General features: G+C 45.4%; 1 protein-coding gene across 1 annotated transcript; it reads left to right on the top strand.

Moving 5' to 3' along the window:
- Positions 1-253: 253 nt before the first annotated feature.
- Positions 254-5,596, top strand: LOC131080962 (corepressor interacting with RBPJ 1-like). The gene is made up of 7 exons (XM_058019768.1): positions 254-310; positions 783-854; positions 1,092-1,229; positions 1,890-1,942; positions 2,540-2,623; positions 2,846-2,938; positions 4,318-5,596. Exons 2-7 carry the CDS (start codon positions 785-787, stop codon positions 4,366-4,368), a joined length of 489 nt encoding a protein of 162 aa, XP_057875751.1. The 5' UTR covers positions 254-310; positions 783-784; the 3' UTR covers positions 4,369-5,596.
- The last annotated feature ends 7,215 nt before the right edge of the window (positions 5,597-12,811 follow it).

Below are 12,811 nucleotides of genomic sequence, written 5' to 3'. Positions count from 1 at the left end.
TTCAGAGCAGGAACAGGAACTGTTCCAGAATCCCACGACTGCTGCGTGCTTGGGAACGCCGTGCTGTGCAGCGGGAAGGGGACGCTGGGCAGGGCAGAGCCCAGGCAGGCGGAGCGGGGGCCGCGATCGGTCCCCGTGAGGGAGGGCGGGCAGGAAGCGGCGGAGCGGGGCCGTGCTCGGTCCCTGTGCCCGCGGCTGCCGTGAGGGAGGGCGGGCAGGAAGCGGCGGCGGGCAGCCCCAGTCCTTCCGGGGCCGTGGGCGGCGCCGGCCCAGGGGCGGCGGAGCCGGGGCGGCGGCGGCCACAGCACGGGTGGGTCGGGGCCCGGGGACGGCCGGGGAAGGGTGGGCCGCGCCGGGTCGGGTCGGGCCGGGTCGGGTCGGGTCGGGGTGCGGCCGCCGAGGGCCGTGGGCGGGATCCGTGATCCAGCGACAGCCCCACACGTAGGTGTGGATAAAACCCCCCTGGCGTCTGCGGCAGCGGCACCCGAGCCGGATCTGGCCTCCGGTTCCTGGTGCAAGGGCATGAACGTGCTTTCCCCCGCAGTGGGATGCGGTGTCATGGAGGGGGATGTGCTCCTGTGCCGTGTGCCCTGGGATGGCCCTGCTGGAGCGGGGAGGTGGGACCAGGAACCCTCTGTGGTTCCTTCCAAGCTGTCCCACCCTGTGCTTCCATGGCGCTGCCATCAGGCGTGCTGGCTCGATTCCTCTGCTTCTGAATTTACCCCCCGCCGCCAAAGTCTTTTGGAAATGATATTACTGAATGTCCTTTTGCTTCTGACTAGATATGGATAACAGGAAGGATGAGAAAAGCAGGACGCTGTGTGCAACCTCAGAAGAAGGGCTGAAGGCCCGAGGTAGGTGCTGTGATCTGTTGCTGTTCTCTGGTGTTGGGTTGTGTGTCACCCTCTGTGTCACTTACTGGGTTTGCTTGCTTGGTGATGCCCGTAGACCATGGCACACTGGAAGAGCAGGGAAAAACACAACCAACCCGTCAAAACAGGGATTTATTGTGTTTAAATTCTACTGAGAGTCATTTCAGTAGGCCACAGTCATTAGCAGGCTTGCTCACTGTTGCCTTGTGTTGTCCTAAGGAAAAGAAAAAAGGAAACGAAAGCGCAGCAGAAGCAGATCCTCATCTGTTTCATCCACATCGTCTTCTAGCAGTACATCCACTTCTTCCTCCTCATCACGCTCTTCATCAAGGTCATCTTCTTCCAGTAGTAGTAGAGGTAAGCTACCTCCTCATGCACATGGTGTTTTCCAATTCTGATAGCACTCCTGAGAGCCTTTAAAGCTTAAAGTTTTAGAAGTGGTGAGACCACCACAAAGTGATAGTGCAGAATTCCAATGCTGCTTGTTCAGGGTGTTTCTCTCATAACCCTTTCCTATTGTACGTAAAGGTGCCACACAGTTTGCAATGTTCTTATGTTAATTTGAATTCCTTCTAAAGACAAACTGCCATTCAAATAAATGTTACTTGGTAAAAATATGCTACATATATTTAAGCCCCTCAGTTTGCTGCATTTTCAAAACACAGATCTTTTTTTTACTTCACCAGTCTATCTAGACCAGAGTTGTTTGTTTGACTTTAGTCCTTCTTTGGTCTTAACATTTCAAGCATTTAACTTTGAGGACTTAGGTGAAGCTGACACATCTGCAGAATTAGTAAATCAGGTATTTTCAGCTTCCATGTTAGCCCAGTAAGTGGCAGTAACTTAACGTGTTCTCTTTCACTGGGTTAGTTCAACCTGTGTCGATACATATAGCTGAACTAAAGCACTTTCTTCATTGGTTTCACATTTCTCTGTCTTATCTGTAAAACAGATGCCTTTTTAACAATGCTAAACTGAGTGTTTGACTTTGTTATTAATTTTTTTCTTTAATTTTAGATTCTCCTAAGTCTAAGTCAAAGAAGAAGAAAAAAGAAAAACACAACAAAAAGGTAAAAGTTTACAAAGAGAAATAAGTTGTTAACAAACAAAACAGTTCTTTATTTTTCAATAACCTTAAATGTCGCGTAAGACAAGGCTTTTGCCTGTGGCTGTGTAAACCTAAATCATGCTTTTAGGGTTGTGGTAGCTGAACTGAAAAATGGGCACTTGACTTTAGACAAAAAGAGAAATAATTTAAAAGTTACTTTTGTCAATCATTGCTGGTCCAGCTGGAGTTAAGAGTAGTCTCTGAAAAAAAGAGAAGTGGGGAATCTTGATAACTTTATAGAATTTGCCAGAAGAAATTATTTATAGTTGGTGAGTGATGAATTCTTGCTGTTGTAATTTTTCTATTCAATTTTCAGTGATTTTATATATTGGGGTTACTTTAAAAGATAGAGAGCAGGGAATCAGACCTTTTGTGACTCTTGCTCAGAGTCCCAAGGATTGCTAGCTCCTGGTGCATTACTTTCTACTGCTTGTCCAGCAGTGGTAAGGGCAAGCAGCAGTGTCTGTCTTGACTTGAGTGGCCTTGGGAGGTCTTGGTGGGTTTGGGGGGTTTTGCCCTTGTTAGTCTGTAAGCATAAGAGCATATCTTCTTCTTGTAGAAAAGGAAAAAGGAGAACAAAATGAAGAAAAAGAAAGAAAAGAAGAAAAGGAAAGAGAAAACAGGCCCTATCCAGCTTTCCAAGGTATGCTGGTCTGAGTGTGAAGTTGTTTTATTTCTCACCTACATACTTAATCCATCCTGTCATAAAAATGTTTATAGGATCACCAGCTTGGTCGTCCACCAGTAGAAACCTCTCTCTGTTGTTGTGGACAGTAAGGAAGTGTAAAAGATTATTGTCTGCAATTTTACATAAGATTTGTACAGAACAAAGCTTATGTCTTTTTAACATGTGATCTCATTTCAGTTCTTCAAAAACAAAAAGAAGAATGAAAACTACAGCATGATAACCGGAAAGAAAATTAAGATGAAAATAAAGAAGACTAAGGAAGATATAGAGGTAAGAGTTAATTAGTCTAAATGTCCCTGAGAAAAAATACTGGATCTTTAAATATATTTTCTAGTAGTAATTTTTGTAGAAGAGTGGGTCTTGCAGTTAAGAGTTGTAAAGTGAGGGTAGCTTTTAATGTGGCTGTGATGGCCTCTGAGAAATTTGAATTCACTCTTTTGGCAGGTTTTATGTTATGAAGGGGCTTGGAATACTCAGTCATGAGCAGATAAACCAAAGGATGCTTGTATAGGTTCTTAGAATTTCAGCCTCTAATCATTAGGCAATTTGTAGCTTTCTCTTACACTGGTGCTAATTGTACTCATCATCTTTCAGTCTCTTGTGATCAGTTGTAATTGCTACTTCACTGTGTTTTTCTAACACATGCAAGACTAGCCTTTATTTAGAGAGGAATTTTAAAAATTCCAGTTATATTACTGCACATCCTCCTGCATTTTCTTAGAGTAGTCAAATGTTTTTACTGAGATACCTAGGGAAATAAATAACCATGAGTTGTGTTGTGTGCTATTGCTGTGGGTGTGTGGACTCAGCCCTTAAATACCTTCACTCTCCAACACCTCAGGGTAACCTGCAGAGGGCTCTGGTGCTGGTCAGGAAGTGTTACTTCCTCGAGGTATCCAGCTTGGCAGATTCAGGTTCAAGCCCTAGTAGTTCATTCTACAGCTACCAAAGCAGTCCTGAGCATTCTGAGTTAAATTGGACTGAAAACACATTATCTTCTCTCTGTGACACCAAAGGGTGTGTTAAATTATGCTGAATGTTTGCTAGTTTTGTTCCAGAAGTCTGCTGGTTACAGTATTCAATGTCAAATATTTGATGTTGGTCCTTTTTTTGATTTGGGCCTGTGGTCTTGCTGAATTGAACAACATCCATTCTTTACAATATTTAAAGATTCAATAATTATTTTATAAAAAGCTCTGGAATTGACTGGTTGGGCCATTTCTTTTTGGGAAGAGGGAACCCAAATTCAGGGTTCTGTTATGCTGCATAAGCTGCTGTTTATGCACAGGGATAAAAGGATACTTCCCAAAGCTCAGGACTTGCTGGGAATACAGTGCAAGTTGCCTCAGCCACCAGAGAGGAGCCTCTGTTGTGCTTGTGAGTTCCCTCCTGGGCAGGCTGGGAGCTGCACCATGACAGCCCTGTGGAGCCTCCGTAGGGAGCCACTTGGGAAGTGTCTCATGGAATAGTGACAGCTTGTGTCCCCATTGCCTGGCACTTCCCCTGGGCACCCACTGGTAGCTGGTTGGATCCAGCTGTGTCAATGGCACTGGCTTTGGGATGTGGAAACCCACAGAAAACAGGGAACTGTGGCCTTGCTCCTGAGTACAGCTCTGTTCAAGCAGTGCCTCTGCTTGTCTGCTCGACAGAGAGACCGGAACCGTGCCCAGCTCCTGGAGTTCCTGAACTCTGCCTTGTAACAGGAGGAGCCCTCACCAAGGACTGCCAGATGTGCCCAGCCAGCCATCATCCTAGCAGGACACTAAAGAGAAACTCAGGGAAAAGGACACCAAGTTGGACAAGACCAGGCCCTCCTACTGGGAAGAAAATTGGGATGTCCTTTCTTAATGGCAAAACACAGAGTAGCTGATAACTTGTTCATGGAGATCCATGTCCTCCCTCTGAGATCCTAAGGTAATAGCCAGGCTGTGGTGTTTTAGAAGAGCCCAGGTGTGTGTTGTTCACAGTGATAAGAAGAGACACACTGAAGTCCAGCAATGTAATTTCTATCTTAACTGCATGCAGAATGCACTCTTAATTTCAAATGTCTTAATTTTTCTAGTAGCTTAAGCAGAGTATTTGTAAATGTGTATTTGAAAGATGAGGTGTTTCTTTCATGTATATTTTTTTCTGGTAGTGGTTATGCATATCATAAAGAGAAAACTGACCTTTGTAAATAGAACATCCTTTTACATAAATGATTTTTTTTTGGAAGTTCATTCACTAATATGTTATTTTCTTTCAGAATTCGAGATATGGTATTTCTCTGGACAGTTTTATTGCTCTCTCATTAGAAAGTGTAACAGCAAAATACTCTAGAGCAATAATGGTAGCAAATTATTTTTATCCTAAAGTAGAAGCAGGAAAGACCTCTGGTTTTGTTTGTTTATCTGAATCAGTTCTTCAGTTCATAATAGATAATTTACCCCCCCAAATCTGGAGTTGCATTTCCTAGGCTGAAAGCTCTGGAGTTGTGGCCTGCAGTTCTGATCCTGTGAGCCTGTATCGAATCTTGCTCTCTTTGCAGTGCAGCGAGGCACGTGCCTCAGTCTGATGGAGAAGGAGCTGTGGCAGGGTGTTGAGGCAGGCAGTGACAGTGACTCCACGGGTCTGCTGGCAGCCCACTGGGAGATGAACAGGTCTGCACAGGCAGCAGGAGCCCAGCACGGCTCGTGGGTGTGCCAGCTGTGGTAATTAGCTCAGTGCCTGCCCTCTTCCTTCCACACCTTGAGTCTTGGTTACCCAGCAGGTCCCTCTGTACATGGCCCTGCTGTGGGAGTTCACTGGAATCACTGGAAGCAGGTGCTCCTCAGGAGCTGTGGTTTGGGAATGCCTGAAGGAAGGACTCAAGGGGAGTTGACCTTGACAAAAACATTAAGTGTACAGCAGTCAGAGGGGGGAGATCATTAAAGAGCAAATGGAGAACTGTGTCTGTGTCTGCTACGGTGTTTTCAAGTGAACCTGAAGATTTGTACCATTGCTTAAGGGATAGTTTTATAATTGTTTTGATGTGTGAAGCCTTCTGAAGATGCTAAAATCCTCTCCTTTCCCTACTTTTCTTTTGTTGTGAAGTATTTTGTAGTTGTTGCAGAGATGTAACTCTTTAGAGACTAAAGCCCTGATCCAGCAGAGAAACTCCATATATGCTTATGAACATAAAACTTGCAAAAACACAGGTAAGAAATGGAGTTTCCTTGACTTTTAATCCAGCAATCAAAAGGGTTTTTTTGAAAGTACTGTTCTGAAATATCACTGGGCGGGGGAAACCTACCAAATAAGAAAACCCCTTTTATTTATCATGAGGATTATGCTTTGATTTGTGCTACTTTGGTATTTTTTAGCTAGTGATGTCAAAGCATCTTGCCCAGATAAGCAGCTTTTGTCTGTGGACTTTGCATAACAAGGTTAATACCAAACACACTTTCAGAAGACAGCATCCTTCCCCCATCCCACCCATCCCTAGGTTATATTTTATGTAAAGCCAATGTAATTTTGGAAAACTTGGTGCGGAGTAGGGAGTAGAAATTTGGAAAATGGAAAGAAAATAGCAATGGGAAACCCAGAGATCACAGTTGTAAAAAACTGCATTGGTTGGAATGTTCATACTTAGTTTAAATAATTTGCTTTTTGTTGCTTTGATCAAGATCATAAAAACTCCTGTTCTGTGTTAGTAGGGAAAAGGCAAAGGGCCTTTAGTAATATGATGTGGACTCTTCTTTCTTTTGGGTTTTTGTAGTTGTCTCTCATGGTACAAAAATGAGTCAAACTATTTCTTCTTACAAAACCTTTTTGTGGTGTGTGTTCAGGACAGAGAAATCTTCTGTTTATTTTTCTTGACATGCTGGGTATGCTTTGGTGATGCTTTAAAATATTTCTGTGCCAGCATTTACTTCTAAGCTATCATTTCTTCTACAAAGCCAAGCTGCTTAAACGCTGTGTCAGTGATTCTGCTTTATTTTCTCCTGCCCATTCAGTTACAAGTGCTCTCTGAAACTTCCAGCAGTTGCTGCTTTTGTAAGCCTCCTTTTCTGTTCTACCCATCTCCATGTAAATTCTCTGGTTTCTGAAGAGGCTTGAGTCATGTTGCATCCTTCCCTTCTCCATCTTTCTTCACAAGCAGTGAGACCCTGTGCATCTTCATGGCACTGAGTATCTGCTGTTGGGAAAAGGCCAACAGATTCCAGCCCTCCGTAGTGAGCACTGGCCCTTACAGCCAGAATAATTTTCCATGCCTTGCACCCTTGGGGAAAAAGTTCATTTCACTGTCCCTTTCACTAGAGCTTGGCTTCTTTATACTGCTGCAATCCCTGTTGTGGCAGGTGCACCACCAGGTGAGAAGCTTACAACAGCAAGAGTGTGCTGAAAATCAAGTTGAGAAATTTGCATGAGGGAAATGTGAGGCAGCTTACTGTGGGATGTTAACCTGGTAACACACACGGCTGATAGAGAGACTTGCTGCCAGGTCTACCAAGAAGTGCATGTCGTGGGCAAGGGTGAAGCTGGAACAGAGAGCAGTGGAAAAGGTGAGCAGGGCTGGAGGGAGATGGCTGCTGTCAGAAGTTGTGGAGTGGGCAGAGGTCAGGTGATGAGGCAGGGGCTGCAGAAGCTTACCTATCTGGGCAAGCTGAGGTTCTTCCTAAAATGCTGAATAATAGAAAGCTTTTAGATGTGAAACCTGCCTTTTGTGTGAGTGTGTGTGTGTGAGAGTGTGTGTGTGTGGCAGTCTTCCCTGTCACACTCACCTTCTGTGTTCTGCACCATTTTCCATTCTGAGGATCGTGCAGAACTCAACTGAATTTTTTTGGCAGCAGAATTTTCAGAAGCAGAAGTCACTGTCAGGGGAAGGAGATAAAGGATACATTCTCTGAGCTGCTGCTGCCATGCCCATCTTCCTTGGCACTGTTCGTTCTGTCCCAGCCAGTTCATGTGGGCAGTGCAATCCTTTGTTACTCATTTCCTCTAGAGTTGGCTTGAACTTCACTCTTTTGCCCACACAAAAACATAGCAGAGATGAAAAGCTGAGGCAATACTGATAAATGCCACTTTGACTTGGAAGTGCCTGGCTCCATGGAGCTCAAGTGTCTCATCCTGCGGAGCTGAGCAGGGCCTGCCATTTTGGTAACAGCTCAGTATGGTTAAACTTGGGCAGGTTGTGCTGTTGGGATGTCCTTGGGGTTTCATGCTGCAGGAATTATCATTCCCAGTCATCCTCTGCAGCAGGAAAAACTGAGTGAGCTCTACATGCTGGGAAGAGCAGAGGTCAGGGAGGCTCAAGTGACTGGCCCTAGGGTCACCTGCTGAGCCTTTCCTGGTGTGGGCAAGGGCCTTGGTGGCTGGTGGAGCTCTGATGTCCTTTCATGTGTTCAACACCCTCCTCATGGGATTTGCTGTGTGTATTTAGAAACAAGTTTCCAAAGTTCTGGTTCAACACTCAAGGCTGGCACCTCCACTGTCATTTGAGGACTCTGTGGAATGGCTGGATTTTATGTCATAGTGGGTTTTCCTGAAGGAATGAGGTCCTGGGCACACTTGAGAAACTGAATATAACCAGTTTGCACTTGATTATATTTCAAGCTGTAGGATGAGTTTTTGAGGACCTGCTTCTTAAAATTATTGGCAAGCACCCATCTAACTAGTTCCATCTCTGGACAAAATTAATCATCAAAATTACTGCCCAGTGCAGAGATTGAGATTTATTTGCCTGTTGGCAACAGGTATTTTTTCTCCCTGCCTGTTCAACTTCAGTGTTAAGTTGTGCTTCAGGAGTGTGAGTGGTGTAGTTCTGAGGGACAGCAGGACACAGTGCTGAGGGGTCTGAGGAAGCCCCTGAGAGCCCTTTGGGGCAGCCTGAGGAGCATCATCCCCACTCAGCCTGAGAGGCACCGTGTCCATGGTGGCAGCTGCTGCCATCTTCCTCTCGGGCACTGAGCACCAGGGCCAACATCTCTGGTGTTCACTTTGCTCCCCACTCGTGAGCTGCTCTGGGGTGACAGAACAGTGGTGTGGGAGTGAGGAATTTGTCCCGAGCTGCTGCCTGTTCCCTGGTTGGTCGGTGCTGGAATATCTGCCGGTAGGTGGCAATGCTGGCCAGCTGGAATGTCACAGAAACCTTTTTTTTTTTTTTACCTTTGGACATTGGCTTTGCACTTTCTTATTCTGAAACCCTATAATTAGCTCGCAAATTCCTAATTATGGTTGTTTATGGGGAACATGTGTTACTGCTGTCCTATGAATTTAATGGAGTCTTTGTTCCTTTCTTGCCCTTGGCTGTGCTGAGGACAGACAATAGTCTCTTCTGCTGGTGCCTGTGTGCCAAAGGCAGAAGGAATCCTTTAACTTCTCAGTAGCTGAATTCAACAGGAGCAGGTTGCTGAGAGCCAGCAGGGGCCTGGAATGTGCATCACCCTACCTGGGGCTGCTGAGTTCTCCAGAAACTGCACTCTGCTCTTCTCCATCTCCTCAATACCAGTGCCAGAATGTAGAAAGAAAACTCTCCAATATAAGAAATATTTCAGTGTCACTGCTTCATAACACATCTGGTTATTTAAACAGTCTTCAGGCCAAATTAAGTGCAATCTGTTGCTTTAAGCCACTTGACACTGGAAAGAATCAGGTTGGAAAAGTACTGCAGATGGACTGTGACCTGATAGAGGGCTCTGAGGACACAGCATTGTGAACACTAACCAGATTTAATAGTAATTACATCCTGAGAGCAGGTACTCTGATGTCAAAAACACAGAAGCTCTTTTCCTCACTTTGGTGTCTCTGCTCCTGGGTTACATTTATTTGGTAAAGGCAACATCTGTCTGTGGCTAAAATATAGAGGTAAAATGCTATATGGGATAAACCTAGCCAGGACCCTAAAAATTTATAATATTACAAAGTGTCCAGTGACAGTGTATACAGTGTGTCCTTGCAGGTGTCTTTCTCACCTTTCTGTTGTGTTTCTTAAGATCTCATCTGTAAGGATTTTTCCCTTTGTCTGAGAATATCTTTGTGCAGGAAATGAACAGAAAATACCTGGTAGTCATGGGGAGACCTGGGCCCAAGACCCAGCACTCAGGGCCAGCAGAGCATCTCTCTGATGTAAGCCAGCCTGAGACATGGCTTGTCTGACCATGCAGAGGGAACAAGAGGTCCCTTGTGCCAGCAGCCCTCACACAGACAGCAGTACCAGGGAAAGGCAGGCACTGAAATTATGATGTCTCTGCCTGGCACAGGTGGGTGGAACTGAGGGAGGCCTGATAGCCCTTCCTCTATTGCAGGGCACACCAGGAGGGCTGTGACTGATGCAGTCCAGCTCTTGTAAGAATGCTTTTTGGGCAAAACTCCCTCCAGTGCCATATCCTTTAGCAGGGAGGTGCAGCAGGACACAGGAATATCAGAGTCAAATACCAGAGTCAAATGGCTCAATATCAGAGCCATTCAGTCAAACTGTAGTTTTCCTTCTGGGAGAGGCCTATAGCATTGTCTGGGGGAAGTGGTGTAAGCAACAACACAGATTTGCTTGTCCACAGCTTCAGGCAAGGAGTAACTGCGTGCTATAGGCTGTGTCTAGAGCACTGTGGTTTACTAAGCCCCTGTTCCCTTTTGAAACCACTCATCTGTCTGATGTGCAGAGTGTGCTAAGCAATGCAATTCATGCTTCAGTAATACCTCATGTGGGGAAACATGGTTCCCTTTTGTTAAAAACACATGCATGCTTTGTATATACGTTGCTTAGCACAGGGAGCTCTGAGCCATCTGGGGCCATCTGCTGATATTGAAGTGTTCCAGTACACAAGATCAGGTATGGAATCAACAGAGTGACTCAAAACTATCTGGAGACAAAACACCCATTTTGTCTCTCCTGTCATCTCCTTTTGTGGTGATGCTGGTTCATGTAGGACGTGCTCAGAAGCACGTTCATGTTGATGAAGACTTCGATTCAAGGTTGTATCTGCAGACCATGTAGCTTCAGAGAACTTCAGACCTTTGCAATTGCTTAATCCTGGTTAAATAAATGGTTATTTATCACCTTATATCTTGAGATCTGATTGTAGAGGTGGCAAGATAGAAGGTGGGCAGTTGCATGTGTACCTGTAGAGAGAGGATGGAGGTTTTTTGTTTAGATCAAGTGCCTTTAGCACTCGTGCCTTCCTGCTTTGATACATACACAGTAGGGCAGTGGAACAGCTGTTGTGTTTGGCTAGATATAGACAGATTATATTTCAGAAGACCTTTAATTACAGACAACAAGTACAAATAAATTGGTTTATATTCCACAGCTGTGATTTAATTCTCCAAGGTTCTGTGTTGAAATGTATAAACAGTGCAGTGTCAGCAGACAGGTATTTCCCTCAGAACTTACTCCAATTCCCCATGGCATGGCAGGTGCCTGAACTCTGAGCTGCTGTGGGTGAGGAACCTCAGCCCCTGCCTGCACATCCTTTCTGGCTGGCACAGCCCATGGCCAGGCTCACCTCTAGAAGCCACAGGGGCACAGCTCCCTCAGGAGAGCAGTGGCTCTAAGGAGTGCCAGCCCCTGGAAGCTGGGCAGTGTGGCTGAGCTGCTGCCATTACTTATTAGCAAGTGTAGCAAGTCTAGGACTGCTTCTTTCTGGGTGTGACAGTGTCCTTTGGACAGCACAACACTGTCAGCAATAGTATCTGAGCTGATACTAAAAGCCTTCTGAAAGAAAGTTTGAGGATTTAAAATAATTCTTGTTCAGTTCACTTCTGCTTGTTAATGATGACGTGCTGATAGTTAATGTTTCATTCTCCTTAAAGAATTAAGACACAGGACAAGCTCTCAGGAGGTGCTAAAAAAAGATCAGAGGGTCTCATCAAGATTTTTTTTTTTGTTTTTCTACACTAGCAAGTAGTGCAGCCCAGGAGGAACAGAGCTGTGGAGTCAGACAGCTACCAATGAGGACCTGATGTTCACACTACCCAAGTTTCACGAGAGCTTGTTTCACACCACCATTAGTGCAGATTTATGGTTTGTGAGCCACCTGCAACGGATCATTTGGGTTGGCTTTAGCCAGAAACAATCTGGTTGGCCTGCTGTGTGTGCCCAGTGCCATGGACCATAGCACAGTAGGTGGGGACAGTCAGGAGTTTCATGCTCCTCATTTGAACTGACACTAATTTAGCCGTGCCAAATGTGGAATTAGGACAAGGCAAACACGAGTGCATAGTTGTTGCTACATGCTGAGACCAAAGGATCATTTAAGGTTCAGTGCACAGCATTTCTAAGAAAAATGAGCACCAGAAGCAGCGCAGCAGTCGTGCACCCTGATGACCTCCCAGCTCTGCTTCAGTCCCTGCTGCTGCATGCACAATGCAGGAGTTCAGTCATCTCCAAGCAGCTGCCTGCAGGCAAACATGGTACCACTTCTACCCCTGTAAGAGTACTAGAGAGCATGGAGTAAGAACAGATCTCTCCTAGCTTGGTATCTGAATATCCCTCTACCATCAGATCCCACTGTGAGCCCACTGTAACTTCCAGAAGGGGTACAGGGACAGTGATACTACTGTTCAAGAGTTTGGATTACATTTTATTGTGGAATTATAAATGATAGGTAAGTTGAGGCAAAACAGCTGTCACAAGCAGTGCCCCAGCCTGGTCTCCATAACATGCAGGGCTTTGACCAAAGGTCAGCTCTGTCTCCTTGGCTGCACCAGAATGGTGTCTGCCAGCTGGAAGCTGTTAATGAAGGACACAGCACAATCACAGGCCACTGTGATAGTGTGAACACCCATCAGGGATTTCCTTGGCTTACAACATTGCTGCGGGGCAGGTATTTACTGCTGATTCTCCTTAGAAAGAGTGAGCATGCTACAGACACTGTGCTGTAACAAAGAGCTGTGTGGCAGAAGGTCCCGTGTCTCCCAGCAGCCCATCAAACATCTCATCGATGCAGTCAATACTGAAGGTGCCAAACGGAACATAAGTGCAAATAAAAGGAAAACAGAGCTGCAGCATGAAATTCATGAACTCATCTCAGTCTTCAGTACCATACAGTGGCTTGCAAATATATAAAAAAAATATGGCTGATTCTTTTCCAAACAAGAATTGTTTCTGCAAATTGTGGTGACCCCTTGCTAGAGATCCTACATCTTCAAGACAGCTAAGGTTATGCTAAGTATGTCTAGCCTTGG

Source organism: Melospiza georgiana, chromosome 3, assembly GCF_028018845.1.
Source record: "Melospiza georgiana isolate bMelGeo1 chromosome 3, bMelGeo1.pri, whole genome shotgun sequence".
NCBI classification, from domain to species: domain Eukaryota; kingdom Metazoa; phylum Chordata; class Aves; order Passeriformes; family Passerellidae; genus Melospiza; species Melospiza georgiana.
Note: the sequence above shows the minus strand (reverse complement) of the source record. Positions and strands in the feature narration are given on the sequence as shown.